This window comes from Miniopterus natalensis, chromosome 3 (genome assembly GCF_054644295.1).
Source record: "Miniopterus natalensis isolate mMinNat1 chromosome 3, mMinNat1.hap1, whole genome shotgun sequence".
Classification (NCBI taxonomy): Eukaryota; Metazoa; Chordata; class Mammalia; order Chiroptera; family Miniopteridae; genus Miniopterus; species Miniopterus natalensis.
The window spans coordinates 40,334,667-40,355,428 of NC_142083.1; the positions used below are offsets into that span (position 1 = coordinate 40,334,667).

Here is a 20,762-nt window from a genome sequence, read left to right on the forward strand (position 1 = left end):
TTGTCAGGCATATGGGGCAACACTGTAGGCAGATTGGGTCTCTGGCTGCCTCCTGCACAGGGTGAAGTTGGTGGACTCCTTTGTGCATGAATAGAGGCGCCCTGAAGCCAGAGGGTCAGATACTGGCATCTGCATAAAGGGAGCTTAACTATGTCCCAGGCAGATTGGCTGCCCAGCTGAAAGGGAGAACGGAACGAGTATATAACGTGCTGCACAGTGGTTTTCGGTGCTCTGTGTTTTACACGCCTCTCCTGCTCGAGCTGTCTTAAGGTCTTGCTGGTACAGTACGGAGGTGCTGGGTACAGCAGTGAAGGGGGTGCTAAAGATGCTCCGAATGCAAATCTTAACCACCGAGTTGTTTTGCTAATGGCTGTTTAGAAAACTGGCAAATTTAAAACTTTGGACAAACCATCTAGATAACAGATGAAAATCTTACTTTTATTAGGTATCATGAAGACACAGTCAAAATATGTACTATAATTTTCTTTAAACCCTAGCTAATCTTCTGTTAAAGAGTAGCCTTTTTTTTTTTTTTTCCTCCTCAGGACCAAACTTGTAACAAACGTAAGACACGTGACCTTTTCAAGAGAGTCTTGTCTGCCTGAGAACTCTGCAGAGTTTATTAAGGGCTGCTCTTTGTCAGGTGCCGTAGGAGGTGGTAGGGATAGGCACCTGAGACGTCACCTGAGCCTCAAGCATCTTGCAGCCGAGCAGAGGAGACCGGTTAAGCGAGCAGACGGCGCAGTGCAGAGCTTGAGGGCACAGACCTTGTCTCGTGCCAGTGTCTACCCCGCTTGCCTAGAACTGTACCTGGCCTGTGGGAAGGTCTCACTGAAAGTTTAAAGCGTCAGTCCTCTTTTACGTTTCAAAGTACAAAATGAAAAGAGCAAATTGTATTTTATGGAGGGAGTAGAGAGATAGGTGAGAATCATGGTAAATATTAGCGTTTCTTCCACATTCAGCTAAAATTCATCTTTAGGTATGAAACATGGAAAACCACCTGGAGTGAGGAGCTCTGTCTGTCCAGCAGTGTTTATGGTTAACACAGCAGGGCCCCATCCTGCTTCCCTCCCGGGAAGATGGACATGGTGTGGACGTGACAGCCTGCTACCTAGCCCCCAGGGCAGCCTTTGCTGATGTACCCTTCTGGGCACATCTCCCCCATTTATGCATCACTCCGTGTCCCGCGTTGGCAGGGCTGACATGAGCTGGCCTTGTAGTTTCACGAGAACATTGTATCCTCAACGACTGCAGCCTGTACAAGGGGGGGAGGGATCACCATGGCGGTGTCTGCAGTTGTCACAGGGTAGTCGGGGAAGGCCTCTCTGAGAAGATGACTCTTGACCAAAGACCTGAGGGAGGTAAGAGGGGGAGCCATGCAGGTATCTGAGGGAGGCATGTTTTCGACGATGGAAACCATAACCCTTAGGTCAGGGGTGGGGAACCTTTTTTCTGCCAAGGGCCATTTGGATATCTATAGCATCATTCTGGGGCCATACAAAATTGTCAACTTAAAAATTAGCTATGAAAAAAAGCTCCTAGATTTATTGATTTTTGAGTCCCACCTGCGGTTGCCTTGGCAGGGCCAGAACAAGTGATTTCATGGAGGGCATAATTTTAAAACGTTGTGTGCATTAGGATCATGTTCAGTAGTTTACACAAAAAAAGAGGTTTATTTTTCTCACCTACTAAGAGGTCTAATAGTCCATGGCTGCTGCAGCTACTCAAAGATGTCGTCAAGACACAGGCTGCTGCTCTCCTGCTGCACCAGCCTGAGCGCGTGGGCTTCAGTGTGGGTTTCAACGGCATGGCTGCTAGATGGCTGCTGCTCTCCAGGGCTTGTGTTGGCATTCCAGCCAGGAAGGCAGAGCGTCAAGGTGGGAGGGAGTGGGCATCTGTGTCGGGAAGGCAACACTTTCCCAGAAATCTTCAGCTGACTTCCACCTGTGTGTCACTGGTCAGCACCTGCCAAATGGCCACCCCAGCAGCAAGGCACCCTGAGAATTTTCTTAAAGTTGGAAACATTGTCTCCCCCAAACAAAAATACATTAGCAAAGAAGAGGAGGGAAAATGCAAATTAGTTAGGTGAGTAGCAATGCCTGCCGCAAACATGTTGAAAAGAACTATTACAGAATCACCACTTCCACTATCTTTTGACTCAGATGAAATATGAGAAACGACAGTCACAGCACTCTGCACAACACGAGTGCCTGGACTGTCCCAGAAACGGTAGTATATTCAATCTTTCTGAAATACTGTTAGACACTGAGGGTTTTAACACAGCCGGAGCTGTGAGAGCAACGTGCTACCTTGACGAAAATGAGAAACTGCTTTTGGAGGGGGGAAAAAGAAGGGCCTTAGTTGATTTTTCTTTCTTTCCTGCAGGGGATCTTGGACCGTCTGGACAGCGGGAGGTTGTGGTTGGAGATGGCGGTTTCCTCATAACCCTGAGAAGAGAGGCGACGTGAAGCGGGGCTCTGGGCGCCGGAGGCCGTGGTGGAGCATCCAGACGCAGGTCAGGGCCAGCACCCCGAGAGTGTTTATCTGGGAGACGTTTAGAGTGCAGCTGACCAAGAGTGTAAAAAAATAATAGTGCATGGTTTCTTAGGACTATTTCTCTTGTCCAAACAGCCAAGATATGGACACAGTGACAGTCCGTGGCCTGAATAGATAGAAGAAAAGGCTCGAGCTCTCTCTTTCCTCCCCCTCCCCCAGGCACACACGTCTGCATCTTTATATAGGGAGTGCTAGGATATACATCTTCATATTTGTTTCATGACTATTTACCTTGTGGATATTCGAGAGTTTCCTTAGCATAGTAAAACTGATATTGCCTCAGATCCCTCCTTCTAGCTAATTTGCATGTTATAGTATAACCGTGTGTTTGGTAAGAATGATTCATGGTATCCACCAGCTTAACAGTGTAGACAGCAGCCAGCCAGGTTCTGCTGCTGGAGGAAAGGGGGAAGAAAGAAACATAGTTCCCCTCAGTCTACCCTGAGGGCTCCCAGTGCCGACTGTAAGTGGACCCGCTGGATTCTTCAGGGCCCTGGAAACTGAGGAGCCCTCTCTAGACCAAGAAACTAGGCAGCTGGCCAGCCGAGCTTCAGTCTGCACGAGACTGCACCCCGCGGTGAGGCCCGTCAGCAGGATGATATAAGGCTGCTCTGAACAGCCCTGATTTGGTATGGACTCTGCCATGTCCTGCCCTTGAATTTTACTGACCTTAATCTGCAATTTTTTTTTTTTATAAGTACTAGGTTTGAAATTGTGTATGATTGAAAAAAGTGTGTGGGTGAGCTGCTGCTGCTGCAAATGACAGCTTCTGTGATTTTTAATGTTTTCATTTCAATTAAAAAAACAACTACACTGTAGTGCGTCAGCTTCACATGGAATTCTTGAGGGCGGGAGCAAATGGCACGCAGACTTTCACCTTTTCTGCCAGTGAAGACAACATGGAGAGCAAGGTAAATAGTGCCAGTTGGTTGGGGGACAGAGTGGAGGGTGGGTGGGCAGGGACCATGTATAATAAAAATAACCTCTTGATGGGAAGCTGTGGAATTGACCTGATGTGTTACTACACTTCATTACAAACTCCACATAAAATATTCATGAAGTTATTAATTATGTAGGTGTGTATATGCTAAATAAATGAACTTTTTAGGGCATAGGACTGGGAAAGAAGAGGCCGTTGGAAGGGCATGGCCATTTTTCTGTGCTATTCTATTATAGAGAAAAGACACTTTATCGATGCTCTTCTTACCCTCTCATTTCACACTCTTCTTTTCTGACGTGTCCATCTGGAGACACGGTGGTCCTAGGGAACATAGCACTGGCCTAGGAATGAGGAGGACTGGGTTGGGTACCCAACCTTGCACCCTACTGGCTGTGTGACTTTGTGTAAGACACCTAAGTACATGGAGCATTGGTTTTCTCTGCAAAATGGAGAAAACTTATGCTTAACCACCTAGGGTTGTTGGGAAAGGTGAATATGGTGAAGGGTGTGGAAGTATTGTGAGATATTCTGCACATGTAAAGCGTTAACACTTACGGATGTTGATGCGCAACCAACCAGCACTTATTGAACGCCCGTTACAGTGCATCCCCTGTGCCAGATACAAAGGGCGGGCAAAGGCATAGAGCCTATTCTGCAGTGGCTCACAGTCCACTGTGGGAGGCAAACAAATATGCTAAAATCCAACGTTGTAAGTACAATAATGGAAATACAAGCTCCCTGGTAGTAGAGATGGTGGCCAACTCCGCTGGTCTTCTTGAACTGCAGTGAAAACCTGCGGCTTCTCTCATCTTACTCGCTCATTTCCCCCTTTGCTATTGACTATATGACACCTTTAAAAGGCCAGGCTTCCCATTTTAATTCTTGCTCTCTAACCCCAGTGGGAAGATGTAAACGCAGCTGCGTGTGACCTCGCCAGAGAAGTGGCTGGCGAAGGTGATGCTTAGTAGCAGCAGGGGTCTGCCAGACGTCAATATATAAACACCACAAGGATGAAGCAAGAGTTAAAAAACTTTTTCAACTACAGCTAGAGGTTTTGCCAGGAAAAATGTGGACTTCTTGATTGCAGAGGTAAGCCTGGTGCCACAGGGAGAGTGTTAAACCTATTGACAAGTATAAATGAACAGTCTTCAACTTCCATGAGGGTATTGGATTGCCTTATGCCCTTGTTTCCTCCGATGGTCAAAGGTTTATTTAAATGTGCTATAGTCAACAGCCTCTCACTCGTATGCTGTGTTCTCTGTGAAGCCAAAGGACAGACCCAGGAGAGGCCCACCTGTAGCCTTTGGTTTTCTAGGTCAGGGTGGTTGCAGCGGCCGGCTCTCGGGGACACTGCAACGTGGGTCAGAGAAAGGGAAAGCGATTCAGGGAGTATCCTTCCCCAAAGGGGGGGCAGGGCTAGAAGGAACTGTGTGTGGGCCTAGAGGCCATGAGGGGCAAAGCCTTGGGGTAGGTGGCGGTGCCGGCTCCTCCGGGCCCCACCGCTAATCCCCGGGACCAGGCCGTTCCCCTGCCCTCCTCCATCCGTGCTCACTCTTGCCTCTGTGTTTTCATTCAAACTATAACATGGGAGCAATGTTTTGAAGAAAGAAACAGTAAGAACTGGTTATTTACTGAACACGAAGACCCAAAACATTTTCTTCCTTCCTCTCCCAAAGATTAAAACCCCTCATCCATCATTTCCCGTTACAACTGCCGGAGTCAAGTCCTCAGCCCGAGCCTTGACCTCAGCAAGGACAATGGCCTACCAGCCGCTATCGCCCCAGTCACTCTTCTGACCCTGTTGAAAACCTCGGTTCTTCAGCCTTCCCAAGGCTCAGGGCCACCTGCTGCCGACCCACCTGGGAACGGTCGTTAGCAGAGCGGAGCACAGACTCCACCCTGTATGTTCTCCAGCTGACGGGCACACCAGCCTGGTTTTTAAGAACCTCTCTTTTGACTCCCTCTGTCATCCTCAGACACTGCTTCTGCAGAACCTGATTCTGAGTCGAGAAGGAGGAAGCAGGGAGGCTCTGCTAGCTTTCCTTCCCTTAAGTTCAGCTTTTCAACTGTGGCCCTTAAGGAGGCTCCTGAGAAGCACCCCTGCAAAGGTCATAAATTTAAGCAGACAAGGTGTCCTGTCCACCATTCACAAAGAAACTCAGTAGCTATCCCTCCCCACTCTGTGCCTCAGTGCTCTCATCTGGGGAAATGTCATATTTCCATTCCTACTTTATGGAACACTTATGAATATCTAACTAGAAGTGAATATAAAAGCACTTTGAAGTAGTATAAAGTATACCAAACTATTCATTATTACCCCAGTTCCATAAAAGATGAGCCCCAAATTTATAAGCTTTTGCTCTTTTAAAATTATGATTTTAAATACTCAATTACTTTAAAAAACTTTGTGTTTTTCAGATGATATATGAATGAAAATCTATATACAGGTTGTGGCAAAAGTAGGTTTACAATTGTGAGTACGTGAAATGAAGTTTTTTATTTCATTATTATTATTAATTATTGCATTATTTTCCATACAAAAAACCGTAAACCTACTTTTGCTGCACCCTGTATTGTTAAAGGAATTAAGATATCTACTTAGAAAGGTATTCTTTAGTCAGTCCGATAGAGACACATTCCTTAGCAAGTTTTATTACATATTATATACTTAGTTATTTTTATAACAACTGTTTTGCAACATTTGCATTCTACCACTCAAAATCTGCTTTACATTTGCACCAATGAAATTTCTCTTAGTATTTTCACTGTGCTCAAGAAGCTGTGTGGGCTGTGGAAGTCTTAAAGGAATCCGGTAAGCCCGTGGCAGCTACTGTGTGCATCACCCAGAGGGAGACATGCATGACCTAACACCTGGAGAATGTGCTGTGAAGCTGGAGAAAGCAGGTAATTTGGACTCATAGTGTGATAAGCAGCTTAGCTGTTGTTTATGAAATTTAGCAAAGTTTGTTTAATATTGTCAGAGCAGTTCAGAAATAAAAGACTGAACTAGAATTGGTTTCCTCATCTGTAAAACTTGGGAGATAGAGGGGAATAGTCACCTCTAAAGCACCTTCTATTAAAAAATAAAATAAAAGTGAAAAATAAAATAAAATGTAAAAGTTTTGTATATCTTTGCATAGGGGCTTCCATCATTGGAGTGAAGTGCCGATTTGGGCCAGGGATCAGCTTGAAGACAATGAAGCTCATGAAGGAAAGCCTGCGGCTGCAGGACTGAAGGCGCACCTCATGGTGCAGACCCTGGGCTTCCACACACCTGACTGTGGCAAAGGATCTCCCAGAATATCCCTTTGGTAAGCTCAGGCGCCTGTTGGGGGTCCTTATGATTTCTGGTTGTGACAAAATGGGAACAGGTGCAATGAGCAACTATAGTGCAGTCTTACAACTCAAGACTCTACAAAACCATTCAATATTAACCAAAAATGAGCTATCTGAAGAATGCATAATCTAAAATTTGCAGGTTTTTTATTTTAAAAAGAGCTCATCAGAGCATCTATTGTCTGAAAATGGAGATGGTAACAGGAATGCTTTTAACTACTGTATTACAGAACTGGAACCCAGAGTTGCAACCAGATGGGATATTCAAAAATACACTAGAGACGCCTACAACCTGGGGGTCAGGTACATAGGCGGGTGCTGTGGATTCGAGCCCTACCACATCAGGGCGATTGCAGAGGAGCTGGCCCCAGAAAGGGGCTTTTTGCCACCAGCTTCAGCAAAACGTGGCAGCTGGGGAAGTGGGCTCAACATGCACACTAAACCCTGGGTTAGAGCCAGGTAGGAATTTTTACATTAATAACACTTTTTCTCAAATCTCATTTTATTTATTACTGTAAGTACTGTGCATGCCTATCATAATAAAAATTCAGAAAGGATAGGATTGTATAAAATGAAAAATAAAAGTTGTTCCCCTCCTGACTCCAGCCCCATTCCCAGAGAGACCCTGTTCGCCACTCGTGTTTTAAAGTCCTGTACCTCTGTTTCTTGTTCTATCGATTTTCAGTGGTAATAACCCTTCATGAAAGCCGAGAAATTTAAATCCCATAATCTTCCCCTTTTCTCTATTCTCCTTTTCCCAATTTGACTTACTGCATTTTTAATTCTTCTGTTGGTTGTCTTCATAAGTTTGAATTTCACATTTAACCACTTAGGTCTCTATCACTATGGGGCACTCATCGTAAAATAAGAGTAGACCCCTCCCTCTTCCCTCTGCTCTTTCTCCCTCAGCTACTTCTTGGCTTCTTTGAGTTATGCCACTGCTTTCAGATCATCAAGATTTACCACCATTGTGTTCTGCTCTGTAATTACAGTTAAGTCTCCCAAGATTTGTCTGTAGGCTTATTATTAAAATGTAAAGCTAGTAAATAACATTTATGTTATTATAATTGTCATATTAAACAAGCAGGGCACATAAAATACAAATCAGAACACAACTTTATTTTTGTCTCCCTCCCTCTCTTCAAGCCTGTTCAATGGGTGACTTCTCTCCTCTGTGCCTGTTTGAAAATACTGACATGCTCCAGGACTTCTTTGGGTAGTTCGCCTGAAGGCAATAGAAAGCCCCACGACCACGTGACTTAGCCAACACAGTGCCAATTCCGTCATCAAGTGTTCAGTTCCATGTGAAATCAAAACTTGGAACATGTTTCCAACGTAAAACCTCCCTTGTTCCAGAAGACGATTCTTCTCTTTCTTGGTTTTATGCTTCCAGCTCCCCCCGACCCCCTTCCCTACTTGCTAACCATGGTTTCTGACTCCTTCAGATTCTGAGAGGAGAAAGGACAGAAAGAGGGGTAACTGGTGTTACTTGACTGGCACCTTAGGAGGAAGGCCACATGCTCCGGGCCTGCCAGAGCTTCCTGGGCACAGTCATGGATCCTCAGAGGCTCCCACTGGGAACCTTTGCCTGTAATTCTCTCTGACTGCAGCTTCCCCTCAGATCCTGGCCTTTTCAGCAGGTCACTCCAGATATATCCTGTTTGGGGGATCACGTTGTCCTTCCTGGTGATTCTCGTGGGCCTGATTTTAAATACCTCCAGGTGGGCTCACTCTGCCTCTTATTAGACTCAAAACTCACTAGAGGCCCTTTCACCTTTCCTTTATGTAGACAACCTCTGACAGGGTGGTCTGATCCCAATTTAATTGCAAGCTCTTTGCTCACAAGCAAAGTAGCTGGCCCATTGGTCTTTGTGATACAGATTTTCCAGTGTGGATTCAGGTGAGTCATTGGACTGGCTCTTGGCTACCTAGTGTGGAACTTCTGCAGAGCATCTACCCTGCTTTAATACCTGATACCTATCCTATCTTGATGCCTCCAATAAAATTTCCAACCTAGTATCCTGTATCCTGGTAATGATTTTCTAAACATTATTTACTGCAGAACCAAGTGGTAAGCATGGAACTGTGGAGAAAGATATAATCCTATTTTACAAAACTTGAGCCACTTGCAGAAGAACGTTCCAAGCATCAAGGTCAAATTGATTTTCTTCTCTTACATTCCATCCATGGTCCAAATCCGTATCATATTCTGACTTGTTTCATACTGGGACTGGGACTTTCTTTGTAGAACATTTGGTTTCCTAGAAATTTCTAATCAGCATCCCTTTTCATTGTTAAAAGAAGGCCTTCACCTTCTCTAATGTCTTCTTATTTCTACATTATACTATTTGTAGAAATACAATCAACCCACTTCATCTTTAAAGACCTTGTAGGGGAGGGGGCTGGAATTACTGTCCTGTTTGCATCTCGGACTCTTCCTGTCTCTCTCTTCAGCACAGTGCCATTCCTTTTCCATCTTCCAAAAACTAGTCAGAATCTCTGCTGTCTCCTCTTTTCTACTTAGTGCTAATATATGTTTAATCCATTTTGAATTTCTTTATCCATTTTATTGGGATTAAGAACAGTCTTCTTCATATTTGAACTGGAACAACTTTCCTCATGTAAATTTATTTAGATTGTAAAAGTAGACAAGAAATCATTTCGTCAAACATTTCTTCTGGGAGACATGGGTATTTATTAGAGAAGATGGTTTTTATAGGTACCCTACTCAGAAAAAAGTACTAAATATAATTAAAAGGTGGGAAAACACACTTTGGTGATGATTAAAATACTTCAGATAAGTGAGAAACAATTTATTTTAATTATCATTGTCTAGGGGACCTTGAAATGTATTAGCCACTAAAGATAAAACATATTCTCCGGAGTAAAGCGGCACACTCCTGGAAGCCTGAACTGCCAAACGTACTGATGTTCGCAGACATTGGTGATTGCACAGAAACCTGTACGCGCCCAGATTCCTGACATACTGATTTATTCATCACTTCATAAGTAAAGGGGGGAAAACTGTAAAAATATATTTAACTCAGAGGTCTATGATCAGGAACATTTTTACTCTTCTTTGTCTAAAAACAGTGAACAAATACTGACAAAGTTATTGGTCTTCTGTTTTCAGTTACTTTTCAAAGAATTATTCTTTGTCTCATTACATTAAAAACCATCTTTATATACTTGTCATTGCATTAAAATACTGACTAGGATGAGAAGAACCCTGGCAGGAACTTCAGGATGAACCTAAGTCTATAAAGCTGAAACACACTGTCTTTTTCTGAGAGGTGGTATGGAACCTAATGACTGTTACTGAGGATAGAAATTTGAGAAAGACCCCTGGCATGAATGGATATGAACATAGCTGTTCTGTTTATGTTGAAATTGAAGTTCTACTTTTGCTTTATGACCCACCTAACTTATATGTATTTGGTATACACAGGGTTCCCTCAAAATGTATACACACTTTAACAGCTCATAGGCCAACTGATGTTTCTTTCTTTGCAGATTTAACTCATTGGAATTAATTATTCAAAATGTGTATACGTTTTTTGGCACATCCTGTGTGGGTGCGTGTGTGTGTGTGTGTGTATGATACAAACCTTGAAATTAATTAACTATATATATATTTTTAAACACAGGGCTAGAAGAGAGTATTGGGAGAATCTGCTGCCAGCTTCTGGCAGACCTTTCTGTCCTTCGCTGTCAAAACCAGACTTCTGAGGAAATAATGGGAGAGAAATGCCCCTCGAGCTCCGTCTGGGCCCATTCCTCGCCTTCGCCATCAGCCATGCTGGCGTTTCCAGCGCTGAGCAGCCAGGGTGCTGCAGTCCCTTCAGTGCTGCAGGGGACGCGGGGGGGCTCCTTGCGCTCAGTACTCACGGCCCAGGAATAAATACTGCACACCTTGTTCTGAAGGTTATCAAGGGGAGCAAAACTTGTCTTTGGGACGAATTAGAGATTCAGAAATAACCCGAAGTCACTGAGCACCGACCTCGTGACTAATTCAGGCGACCAGGCTAGGTGCTGGAGGAAGGCGGCGGGCGTCCTGACGCCTGGGTCTGCTTTTCTTACATGGTTTGTGCAGTGACTCAAAGGCAGCCCCGGAGGAAAAGCAAAAGGCGCTTGGAGCAGTGGAAGGATTGTTGAAATCAGTACATAGCCTTCCAAAGTGATTACTTTTGAAGATGATTTTACTTAAAGGTTATGGCTCTAGAATTTTTTAATGCATCTTATTAATCACAAATAGCCAGATTAGAAACTGTTTAGGGACAAGGACCATGTGATATACTTCTTATCTTTTTCCTTATAGTATTTAGCATTGTGCTAGGCATAATAATAGATGCTCAAAGAAATGACATTGTTTAAAATAAGTAAAACAAACAGTTTTAGGAGGGCTTTTTAAAAGAGTTCAAAACTATCTCAGTCTAATATTTTCTTGATTTATCTTTGTTATTTTCTATGTACTGATTTCTCTCTGTTTTTCAAAGTAATGTATCGATTTGTGAAAATTAATAAAAGTCAAAATAATATACCTTTTATGGTATTTGAATATTTAAAATGTTAAGGCTATTCTTTGACATAATAATAACAAAGATTTATTACGTATGTTCCAGGCCCTTGCTTCTCCCTCTCTCTCCGTGTGAGAGTGGATGCTCACACAATAGCAGCTTGCTTAATAGATAAAAAGATTATGGGAAAAGGGAAACGGCAAGAGCTAAGAGGCTACATGGGGCGGGGGGGGCATCCTTCACTCTGAATCCCTTCCCTGTGTCTGCGCTAGTGCGGACTAAAACCTTCACCCAGTTTCATATCATATAGTTTAGAAGGGGTGTAACAAATAAACAGGAATTATATATGGTAGGTGAGAAGGAAATGTTTTTATCTATTTTTCAAATATATCTCTATTGATTTCAGACAGAGGAAGGGTGAAGGAGAGAGAGAGAGAAACATCAATGATGAGAGAGTCACTGATCAGCTGCCTTCTGCATGCCCCCCACTGGGGATTGAGCCCGCAACCTGGGCATGTGCCCTGACCGGGAATCGAACCCCGATCGCCTGGATCCTAGGTCGACGCTCAACCGCTGAGCCATGCCGTCAGGGCAAGGAAATGTTTTTAAATCTAGGTCCCTTGGCTCACAAAAAGTGATAATCACTTGAGGTCCATATTAGCTAGAAGCAACTCATTTAGATTTCTAGAAAGAGTCAAGTCATTCATCAGCTTTTCATATCAACAGTTGTGATACATATCAAAAAGTTTTAAAATATATTCTCAAGGGTTTTTTAGTCATAGGAGTGACATGAATTGAAAGGTGTGAATAAGGAAATTAGTAAGGAAAAATGAATTTGAGGAAGACACGTAGACTGCAAGCAACAAGGAAGGTGAGGCGTGACGTAAAGATCAGCCTGAGCAACAATGTAGGTTACACTCATCCGATGAAATGGTGTGTAGCTGCCGGGAATTGTGTTCGAGAGAGTTCAATAACTTTATTATGTGCTGCTTTGCTTTGATAACTTGTTGTCTGAGCATTAGTGATAAGACAAAAGTCACCCTAGATCTGTTAAACATGCTGGTTTCATTTGGGGTATAGTGAGTGCAATGCCCAGAATAGAATATCAATGAGATGGAAATTGATAACCCTCCCAAGAGTCAAGCAAGTATCCAATAAAGGGAACTCTTTAAGAGAAAGATTTCCTACATTGAGAGACCCTACAATTATATAGTGATTGGATCACACTTCAGATAATAAAATATTGCGGGAAAGTATTTCAAACCATGTAGTTCTAACTCCAACTTTTTAAAATGCATACTGAAAAATGTTAAATTCTTATTTATAATTTACGTTAAAAAATTTAGCATATTAAAATGAGGGTTATTTTTAAAGGCAAGGTTTCCACAGGCTTTGATTCTGTAGGAAGAAATTAAGAAAAAGGTAATTGCTTATAAAAAGTTAAAAATGACCAGTGAAACTAAGAAGAACTGGCTTGAACTAGCTCTTTCCAGTTGCGCAGCAGATGTTTACTGTACTAGGGAGTTATCAAGAGTAAATGTCCCTGTGATAAACCCCGCTGTGCCATGTGTAGAATCAGCAACGCAGGCTAGCAAACAGCTGGCACAGAAACCACATAAGGGATCGAAGAGATGTGCTGAAACCAAGGAGCGAAGTTCAGCTGGAAAAGCAATTCCAGCTTTGCCATGATCACAGCCAAAGTTTGACACCCTTATGCAAAATCATAAGCAAAGTTAAGCAACCCATTTTGGCGGTACAGCCTTGAAGACAAGCACATATTTTGTTGCATCAATAATGAAAAAGCTGAAAAGAGCTTCAGACGGGTGCAGTTCTGCCCGTTAGAGTTATTTTATTAAAATCTTGAGCCAAGAAGATCGGCCATGCTGACCGTGGCATTGCTGGCACCCTGGCAGTCGCACTTCATCTCATTCAAAATAGTGACATTGGAGAAGCACTTCTCCATTCGATGATAACTACACACCTTGCAGGTTCTGTGCTCTTGTACCGATTATATTCATTCTTTTATTCACTCCCTCAACCACTCACTCATCCATTCATTATTCAAATACCATTTACTTAGTGATGGGCTAAGATAGTCGCTGTACCCTTCCCAGTGCTTCCACAGTACCCTAGATATATCATGAAGAAGTACTATGTAGTTTTAATACTCCCCCGATCATTCCTATTTACTTACCTGTAACTAAATATCTTGTTAATTGTATTCCCAGCACCTGGCACAATATCGAATTCAGAAAAGGTGCGCCTGGAGAGACTGTGGAGGAAAGGGCACCCTCACCACTGCTGGTGGGAAGGGACACCGGGCAGGCACTGTGCAGAGCCCTCAACACGTTAAGGCTAGAACTACCGTTTGATCCAGCTAGACGCACTGCTGGGTATTTATCCAAAGAATATGAAAACACCAATTCAAAAAGATGCGTGCGCCCCTGTGTTCACCGCTGCATTGTTCATAACAGACAAGATATGGGAACAACTAAGTGTCCAGCGACAGATGAATGGATCTAGAAACTATGACACACACGCACATAGGTAGTCCCCTTAGAAAAGAATGCAATCAATCCTGCCATTTGTGGCAACATGGGGGGACCTTGCAGGGATCATGCTAAGTGAAATAACTCAGAGAAAGACATACCATATGATTGCATTCATATGTGGAATCTAAACAAACAAAATATTTTAAAATGTTAAACAAAATTTTAAAATGTATCCTTGCCATTTAAAATATGCCACTTTAAAGCCAAAAAAAGGGAAAGCCAACACAGCATTTTAACTGTTTCTCTAAAAGATGAGTGTGAGACACCCTATTCCAGACCACTTCCAGTAACGGCAAGTTGATAAATCATACTTTTCCAGTTAGGAGATTAAGAAATATTAGAACTATCCCACCATTCATGAACCTGGGCTTCTTTCCATGCTGAAGAAGCCTTACAAGTTGTTATAATGAACGATACCCCTATATATTCTGATTTTAAGGGCAATAAATACATCCCTGCACTCCCTTCGGAAAGTAGCTCTTTCTCTTACCTACATTCATTCCTTCACTCTATTCAACAAATATTTATTAAGACTGTTAGGAGCCAGACACTGTTCTAAGTTCTGGGACTACTTAGGGTGGCCAACTGTGCTGTTCTGTCCAGAACACACCCACTTGTAGCACTGAAAGTCCTGTGTCCTGGGAAACCCCTCTGTCCTGGGTCAAACCCCATCATCCTAGAGCCTACATCAGTGAGGCGGAGTTGATGTTTTAGATGGAGAGGGCCTCAGGAAGCCCTTGCTAAGAAGGTTACTTTCAAAGAAAGACCTGGAGATAGGACAATGGCCGTAAGGATGTCTCGGAGAAGAGCAGCCCAAAAGTCCAAGCCCTGAGGCAGGCGGCTTGCCCCACATGTTCAAGGAACAGCCAAGAAGCCAGAGTTGCGGGAAACCCAGAGGGAGAGGACAGTCACAGGAGACGGGTCTGAGAAGTAAATGAAGTCAGATTATGTGAGAATGTTCAAGTCTTAACAAGGAGATTGGTTTTTACTCTGAGTGACAGGAGAGGACATTGCAGGGTTTTGAACAGGGGAGGGACAGGTTCACTCTGCTATTGTGTTAATAAGCCACAAAGAGGGAAGAGCAGGGGCAGGGAGGCGAAGCCTTTAGTCTTTTGAAAGTTCTGGTCCCTCTCAGCTGTGCCCATGGGAACCGAGGCAAAGGTTACGGTCCAGTTGGGGGGTCAGTTTTATCTTTAGAAAGAAGGGAGGCGTGTTTACTCGTTCCTGGTTCCATAGTGACTGCTGATGGGTTCTCAGTTTGATGAGAGGGAAGTAGTTTCAAAGATGAAGAATATAAATCGTGTTAGGTTAATCGAAATGCTCCCAGGGACACGGGCATACTGCCATGGAGGGGTTAAGGGGGCGGGGGGTCTGGGGCCGCCCACCTGGCCGTGAATCTCAGCTGTGCTGCTGACCAGCTGCCCGGCCTCGAGCAGGAGACTTGGCTTGGGAAGCTCTCTGCTTTCCTTGTGTGTAGGATAATAGCTGCACCTACTCTTCCAATGGTTGGGACGGTTCAGTGAGTTAACTCGTGTGCTTGGAGCACAGCACGGAATCATTCATCTTTAACATGATTATAATTAAGTCATCCGAGAATAGATGCTCCGTGAACACTTGAATCAGTTCACGGTGAGCCCACTGTTGACAGCAGATATGAGGACTTGCAGCCGTCTCTGCGGCCTTGGCCACACCCCAGGCCAGGCCAGGGGCTCCTGCTGACGCCTGCTTCATGCACTGCTCTCAGTCAGACCCTCAAGTTCATGTGTCTGACTGATAGGGCCTAAGTCACAGGCCTGCTGCATCCTATCTGTCAGGAAAGTGAGTTTTGGGGCTTCTACCTTGGGAAGTCAGGACTCCTAAAGTAGGAAATTACAGCAAAACATAGAAAAATATTCAAGGTGTGTAGGCAGCCAGAGAGCATGGCCACATTAACAAACAAATCAATATTCAATTGACTACAATTACTCCTATGATGCTATCACATTAGAATTTAATTATATGTATGAAATATATTTATTACATAAGCTGAGATTATAAGGGAGAGATAGTAATCGAAATAAAAATTAAATGAGGGGGAAAACCTATTTAAGATTTCCAGAAGGAAATTTTGACACATGCTATGAACCTTGAAGCTGTTATGTTAAGTAAAATAAGCCACTCATCAAAGGACAAATACTGCCCTGGCCAGTTTTCTCGGTGGTTAGAGTGCCAGTCCACAGACAGGAGGGTTGCAGGTTCGAGTCCCCGTCAAAGGCAGGCAGCTCGGTTGCAGGCTCGATCCCCCGCCCCAGTCGGGGCGTGTGCGGGAGGCATCCGATCGATGTGTCTCCCTCACATAGATGTTTCTCTCTCTCGCTTCCTCTCTCCTCCTCCCTTCTACTCTCTCTAAAAAAATCAAAATATTTACAGAAATATAGAACCATGGAGCAGTTAGACGAATTTCAGAGGGAAGGTGGGGGTGGGGAGTGGGGGGTAGAGATTAATCAAAGAGCTTACATGCATCTATACATGACCTATGGACACAGACAGGAGTGTGGGGGACTCGGGGGTGGATGCCAGCTGGAGGGGATCAATGGGGGGGAAAGGGGACATCTGTAATACTTTCAACAATAAAGAAAAATTAAAACAATAAAAATTTGAAAAATCAATGGAAAAAATATCCTGGGTAAAGATTAACGAAAATACACACGCGCGCACACACACACACACAACGAAACCGACATCCTGAAATAGTGTTTTAATTTTTTCTTTTTGTTTATTCTAGATCATGATCGTATAGTTAATCTCATTAACAATTAATGACCTTTTGAATTTTGGGTACCTCATGCATATATTAAGTACTAAATTTATTTTTCAAAATGGATTACTTTTATAATAAGGAAACTATTAGAGTTAATACTGTCTGCCTAAATCATCCCCTACCACCAGTGAAATGATCGTATTCAAAACCTAGACTGGCTTATTTTCGTTTCTTTAGTTTATTGGACCTTTTGTGGGATCTACAAAAAGCCAAGACGCTGTTTTATGCCGTTTTTATTTTTGTTTTTAATTTTGTATTGAAATATAAGGTGCATATCAAAAAAATACGTACACTGCACGTGTATAGCATGGCGAGTGTTCAGAACTGAACACACGTTTATAGAACATTACCAGCACCCCCAATCGCCCCATCCCTTCCTCGTCACTCTCCCCTCCCCTCCAGCAATCAGCATGTGGCTCCCAAGAGTGTAGCTCCGCTTTGTTCTGCTGGGTCCCTGTGGTACACGCTGTAGCTGCAGCCTTACAGTGCTGCCTTTCAGGCCTGTTTCCTTTACTCAGTGCTGCCTGGGAGACTCAGCCACACTGCTGCACGTAGTTATGAGTGAATCATTCGCCTAGCATCCCGCTGTGTAAATGTGGCACCGTTCACTTACTTATCCCGTCGCTGACGGGCGCGCGGATAGCCTCCAGTCTGGGCTATTTCTGAATGGGCTGCTATAAACACTCTTGTACATGTCATTTGAGGAACATCTACACGAGCTTCCACCCAGGAGTGGAATTGCTTGATACAGATTTATGCAACATTAAAAGATATGGCCAAACATTTTTTTCTAAACATTTGTACAAAGTTACACCCCCCCAGCGGGGGGGGGAGTGCCAGCCGCTCCCCAACCTACCTGACATTTCGCGTTCCGGTTTAGCTCCTCCGGTGGGTGGGCTGCAGTGCCACTGGGAACCGGTTTCCTAAAGGACCAGCTTCTTCCAGAAATCCTTTAAGCTGAGTAGGCTACAAATACCAAAAAAGTTAAAACTGCTGAAGTGAAAGTTAGAACTTTATTTTTTATGTACCGCTTTTTTCAATCTTTAGGATTCTTACTATATACATATATTAATGTGAATATATATATATTCCTATATTCCTGAGATTCAGAAGCTGGTGAGCGATGTTGATTTTGCTGCTTAGAAATGTGTTATTACTTTTCTAAGTCAACTAAGGTCTGTGTACTGGTGACAATCTTAAAGTAGACTAAAGTCACACACCAGCCCACCCCAAAGAAATGCTTTACAGGGACGAAGGTTTCCATCATCACCAAGCTAAAAGCCCTCACTAGATGTTCGTCAGATGCAGCTGACTGGTAAAAACAGTTATGTGCAGACCAATAGTAAACAAAACTGAGAAAATATCAAGCTTTTTATGAGAAATAAAACCGGCGGGGGAGGACTCTTGGGTTCCAACCTAGTAGTGAGTTTCCCGTCCAATGCAAGCTCCTCGGCGTGGTGCTCACGTCTAAGCCACCCGGGCTGGATGCCACGTCTTGCCCCCGCACAGCCAGATTTTCCCCGAGCCACCATGGATCTCTCCTTTATGTCCCCATCTCTCCCTTTTCCTTCTCACACCACACACCCACCGGCCTGGGGTGTTTTCCCCTGCAGGACATGGGGCTGTTCCTGGGGTATAACTCCCCAGGTCAGGAGCCACAGGCTGGAGCTGGCAGGCCACACAGACATCACGCGGCAGCCCCACGGGAAAAGGGGGTCTATAGCCTCTACTCCACCTTTCCCACACAAAGAGGCAACAGATGCCTTAGTTCACCTCTCAGCAGTTCAAGGATGAGGAAAACCAAGGTTTGATCGGCTCTCCCAAGAAATTATGGCTTTTCTTTTCCAATATCCATTTTAAACAACAAAAGCGTTTCAGAATGACTGGGGTTACACACAGTCCGAAAGTCGTGGTGCGTTTGTGGGTGATGACCTTGACAGGGCAGACCGCTTCCTGTCAGCAGCTGGTTGTGTGTCACTGAATCTGAACTTGTCCCCACCAGGAGAAGGGACCTCTCTGCTGGGACAGGTTAGTGGGAGGGGCCACGGTACATGAGGTTGGAAAGAGTTTGGGAAGGTTTTTTAGAGAAACAGTTTACTGAAGAGAAAGTTTAGAGTGGCTCTAAAGAGCATGATTTCAGAAGGGCTCCATCAACAAATCAACAACGACAAGTGCTGGCGAGGGTGTGGAGAAAGGGGACCCTGGTACACTGCTGGTGGGAATGCCGACTGGGGCAGCCGCTATGGCAAACGGTATGGAGGTTCCTCAAAAAGTTAAATACGGGGCTGCCTTTGGACCCAGTGATCTCACTTCCAGGAATATACCCTAAGAAACTCGAAACATTATCTGAAAGAACATATGCACCCCTATGTTCATAGCAGCACAATTCACAATAGCCAAGATCTAGAAACAGCCCAAGTGCCCATCAGTAGGTGGGTGGATAAAAAAGCTGTGGCGCATTTACCCCGTGGAGCACTACGCAGCTGTGAAGAAGAAGGAGCTCTTACCCTGTGGGACAGTGTGGAGGGAACTAGAGAGTGTGATGCTAAGCGAAATGAGCCAGGCAGAGAAGACAAGTATCACATGGTCTCACTCATATGTGGAATCGACAGAACAAAATAAACTGATGAACAGAACAGATCCAGGGACATAGAAGCACGGAACAGACTGAGGGCCCTCAGAGGGGAGGCGCGGGGGTGGGTGGGAAAAGGTTAACCAAAGAGCATATGCGTATATGCATAGCCCGTGGACACAGACCACGGCGCGGGGCAGGCCTGAGGCGGGGCGACGGGGAGAAGGGCTCAGTGGGGGGAAAGGGGGCGTCTGCAATACTTTCAACACTGAAGATAAATCTGAAAAATAAAAAGAGCACAGCCAGCTTCCCCAGAACTCACTCCCAGGGGGTCCCAGGCGGCCTTGGCCCTTCGGGCAGTGGCAACTGGGGTTAGGGCAAGAGGGAAATATAAGGAAAGTAAAACCGTCAATGGGGGCGCTGTTTGGTAGAACTCAGACCAACGGGCATCTCCCGTGTATTTGATAATCCCCAATGCATTTACAGCAGCCGCTGAAAAATCTAACGCCTTTAAGTTAAGGTAAACGTGCGACCCAGGAGAGCAAGCTGGGCGCGGTCGGACTGGCAAAGGGAAGGCTCCCCGTAAGGAATTCACAGGCAATGTTTTAAAAACACTGGCCTTGCCAGAGGACACACAGAGGTTGGCCCCTTTCCATGTCGATGGTTGGCAAACGCTGTTTTATGTGGTGCTAGGACATAAGCCCGCTTCAGTGGCTTAAAGGCTAAGTGAAACACTTTTCATCTAAGGAGATCTAGGAAAAGCCACTTTCATTTGCAAAAGGGGGACATCTTAACCCATGTGAGATGCACCTCCCTCTTGAAAAAAAAGAAGAGCCGTCCTTTACCTCCAACAATACGTGGTATTTGAAACACTGTATGAACAGTATTTAAATGTTTGTCGAATGAATAAATGGGGTTACTAGGGAAAGACCTCGCTTTTGAGGCTATAAAACAGGGGGTTGATCTCCAGCCCGGGCCCTCCTCTTTCCACTCGGGATTTGTCTCCCACCCCAAACACTTTGTAGGAGGCTAAAGATGTCAGAGCTACGACCTTCCTCCTCGAGAACAAAGAACATGGGCAGCCCCCCAAGAGCAGCCACGGCAGAGCCCGCTCCCCAGGTGCTGCCCAAGCGGAGTTGGTCCCCGGGGAAGGGGGCAAAGGCACTGCAGAGCTCACACTGATAGCTCCTCTGACTGCCCTGAGTGCCAGGCGGGGCCCAGCCCTTCGCAAGTTACACTGAGTCTGTCGCAGGCTTAATGCGGGGCCGGCACATGGCAAGTGAACTGTGAACTCATTGAACTGTGGACATGATCAATTGTTGAAGTAGTAATTTTATTAAAAACGCCTGTGCTAGAAACTGCAAGGCGTGTTTGGCTACAAGGGCAGAAGGCCTTTTTAAACGCGCCCGGGGCTCAGGGTCAGGACGGGTCCCCCGGCGAAGGCTGGCCCTGTGTTCCTTATGTAACCCGCAAGGGATCACACAGGACA

At 44.6% G+C, this 20,762-nt stretch overlaps 1 protein-coding gene across 1 annotated transcript; it reads left to right on the plus strand.

The window, feature by feature from the left end:
- Window positions 1-3,376: 3,376 nt before the first annotated feature.
- BHMT2 (betaine--homocysteine S-methyltransferase 2) lies at window positions 3,377-10,561 on the plus strand. Its single transcript, XM_016210404.2, is given in 11 exon segments — window positions 3,377-3,467; window positions 4,396-4,453; window positions 4,456-4,545; window positions 4,548-4,585; window positions 6,254-6,335; window positions 6,338-6,400; window positions 6,637-6,717; window positions 6,720-6,783; window positions 6,785-6,807; window positions 7,063-7,291; window positions 10,480-10,561. Coding segments are annotated over 11 exon segments (888 nt in total). The 5' UTR covers window positions 3,377-3,389.
- Window positions 10,562-20,762: the final 10,201 nt, after the last annotated feature.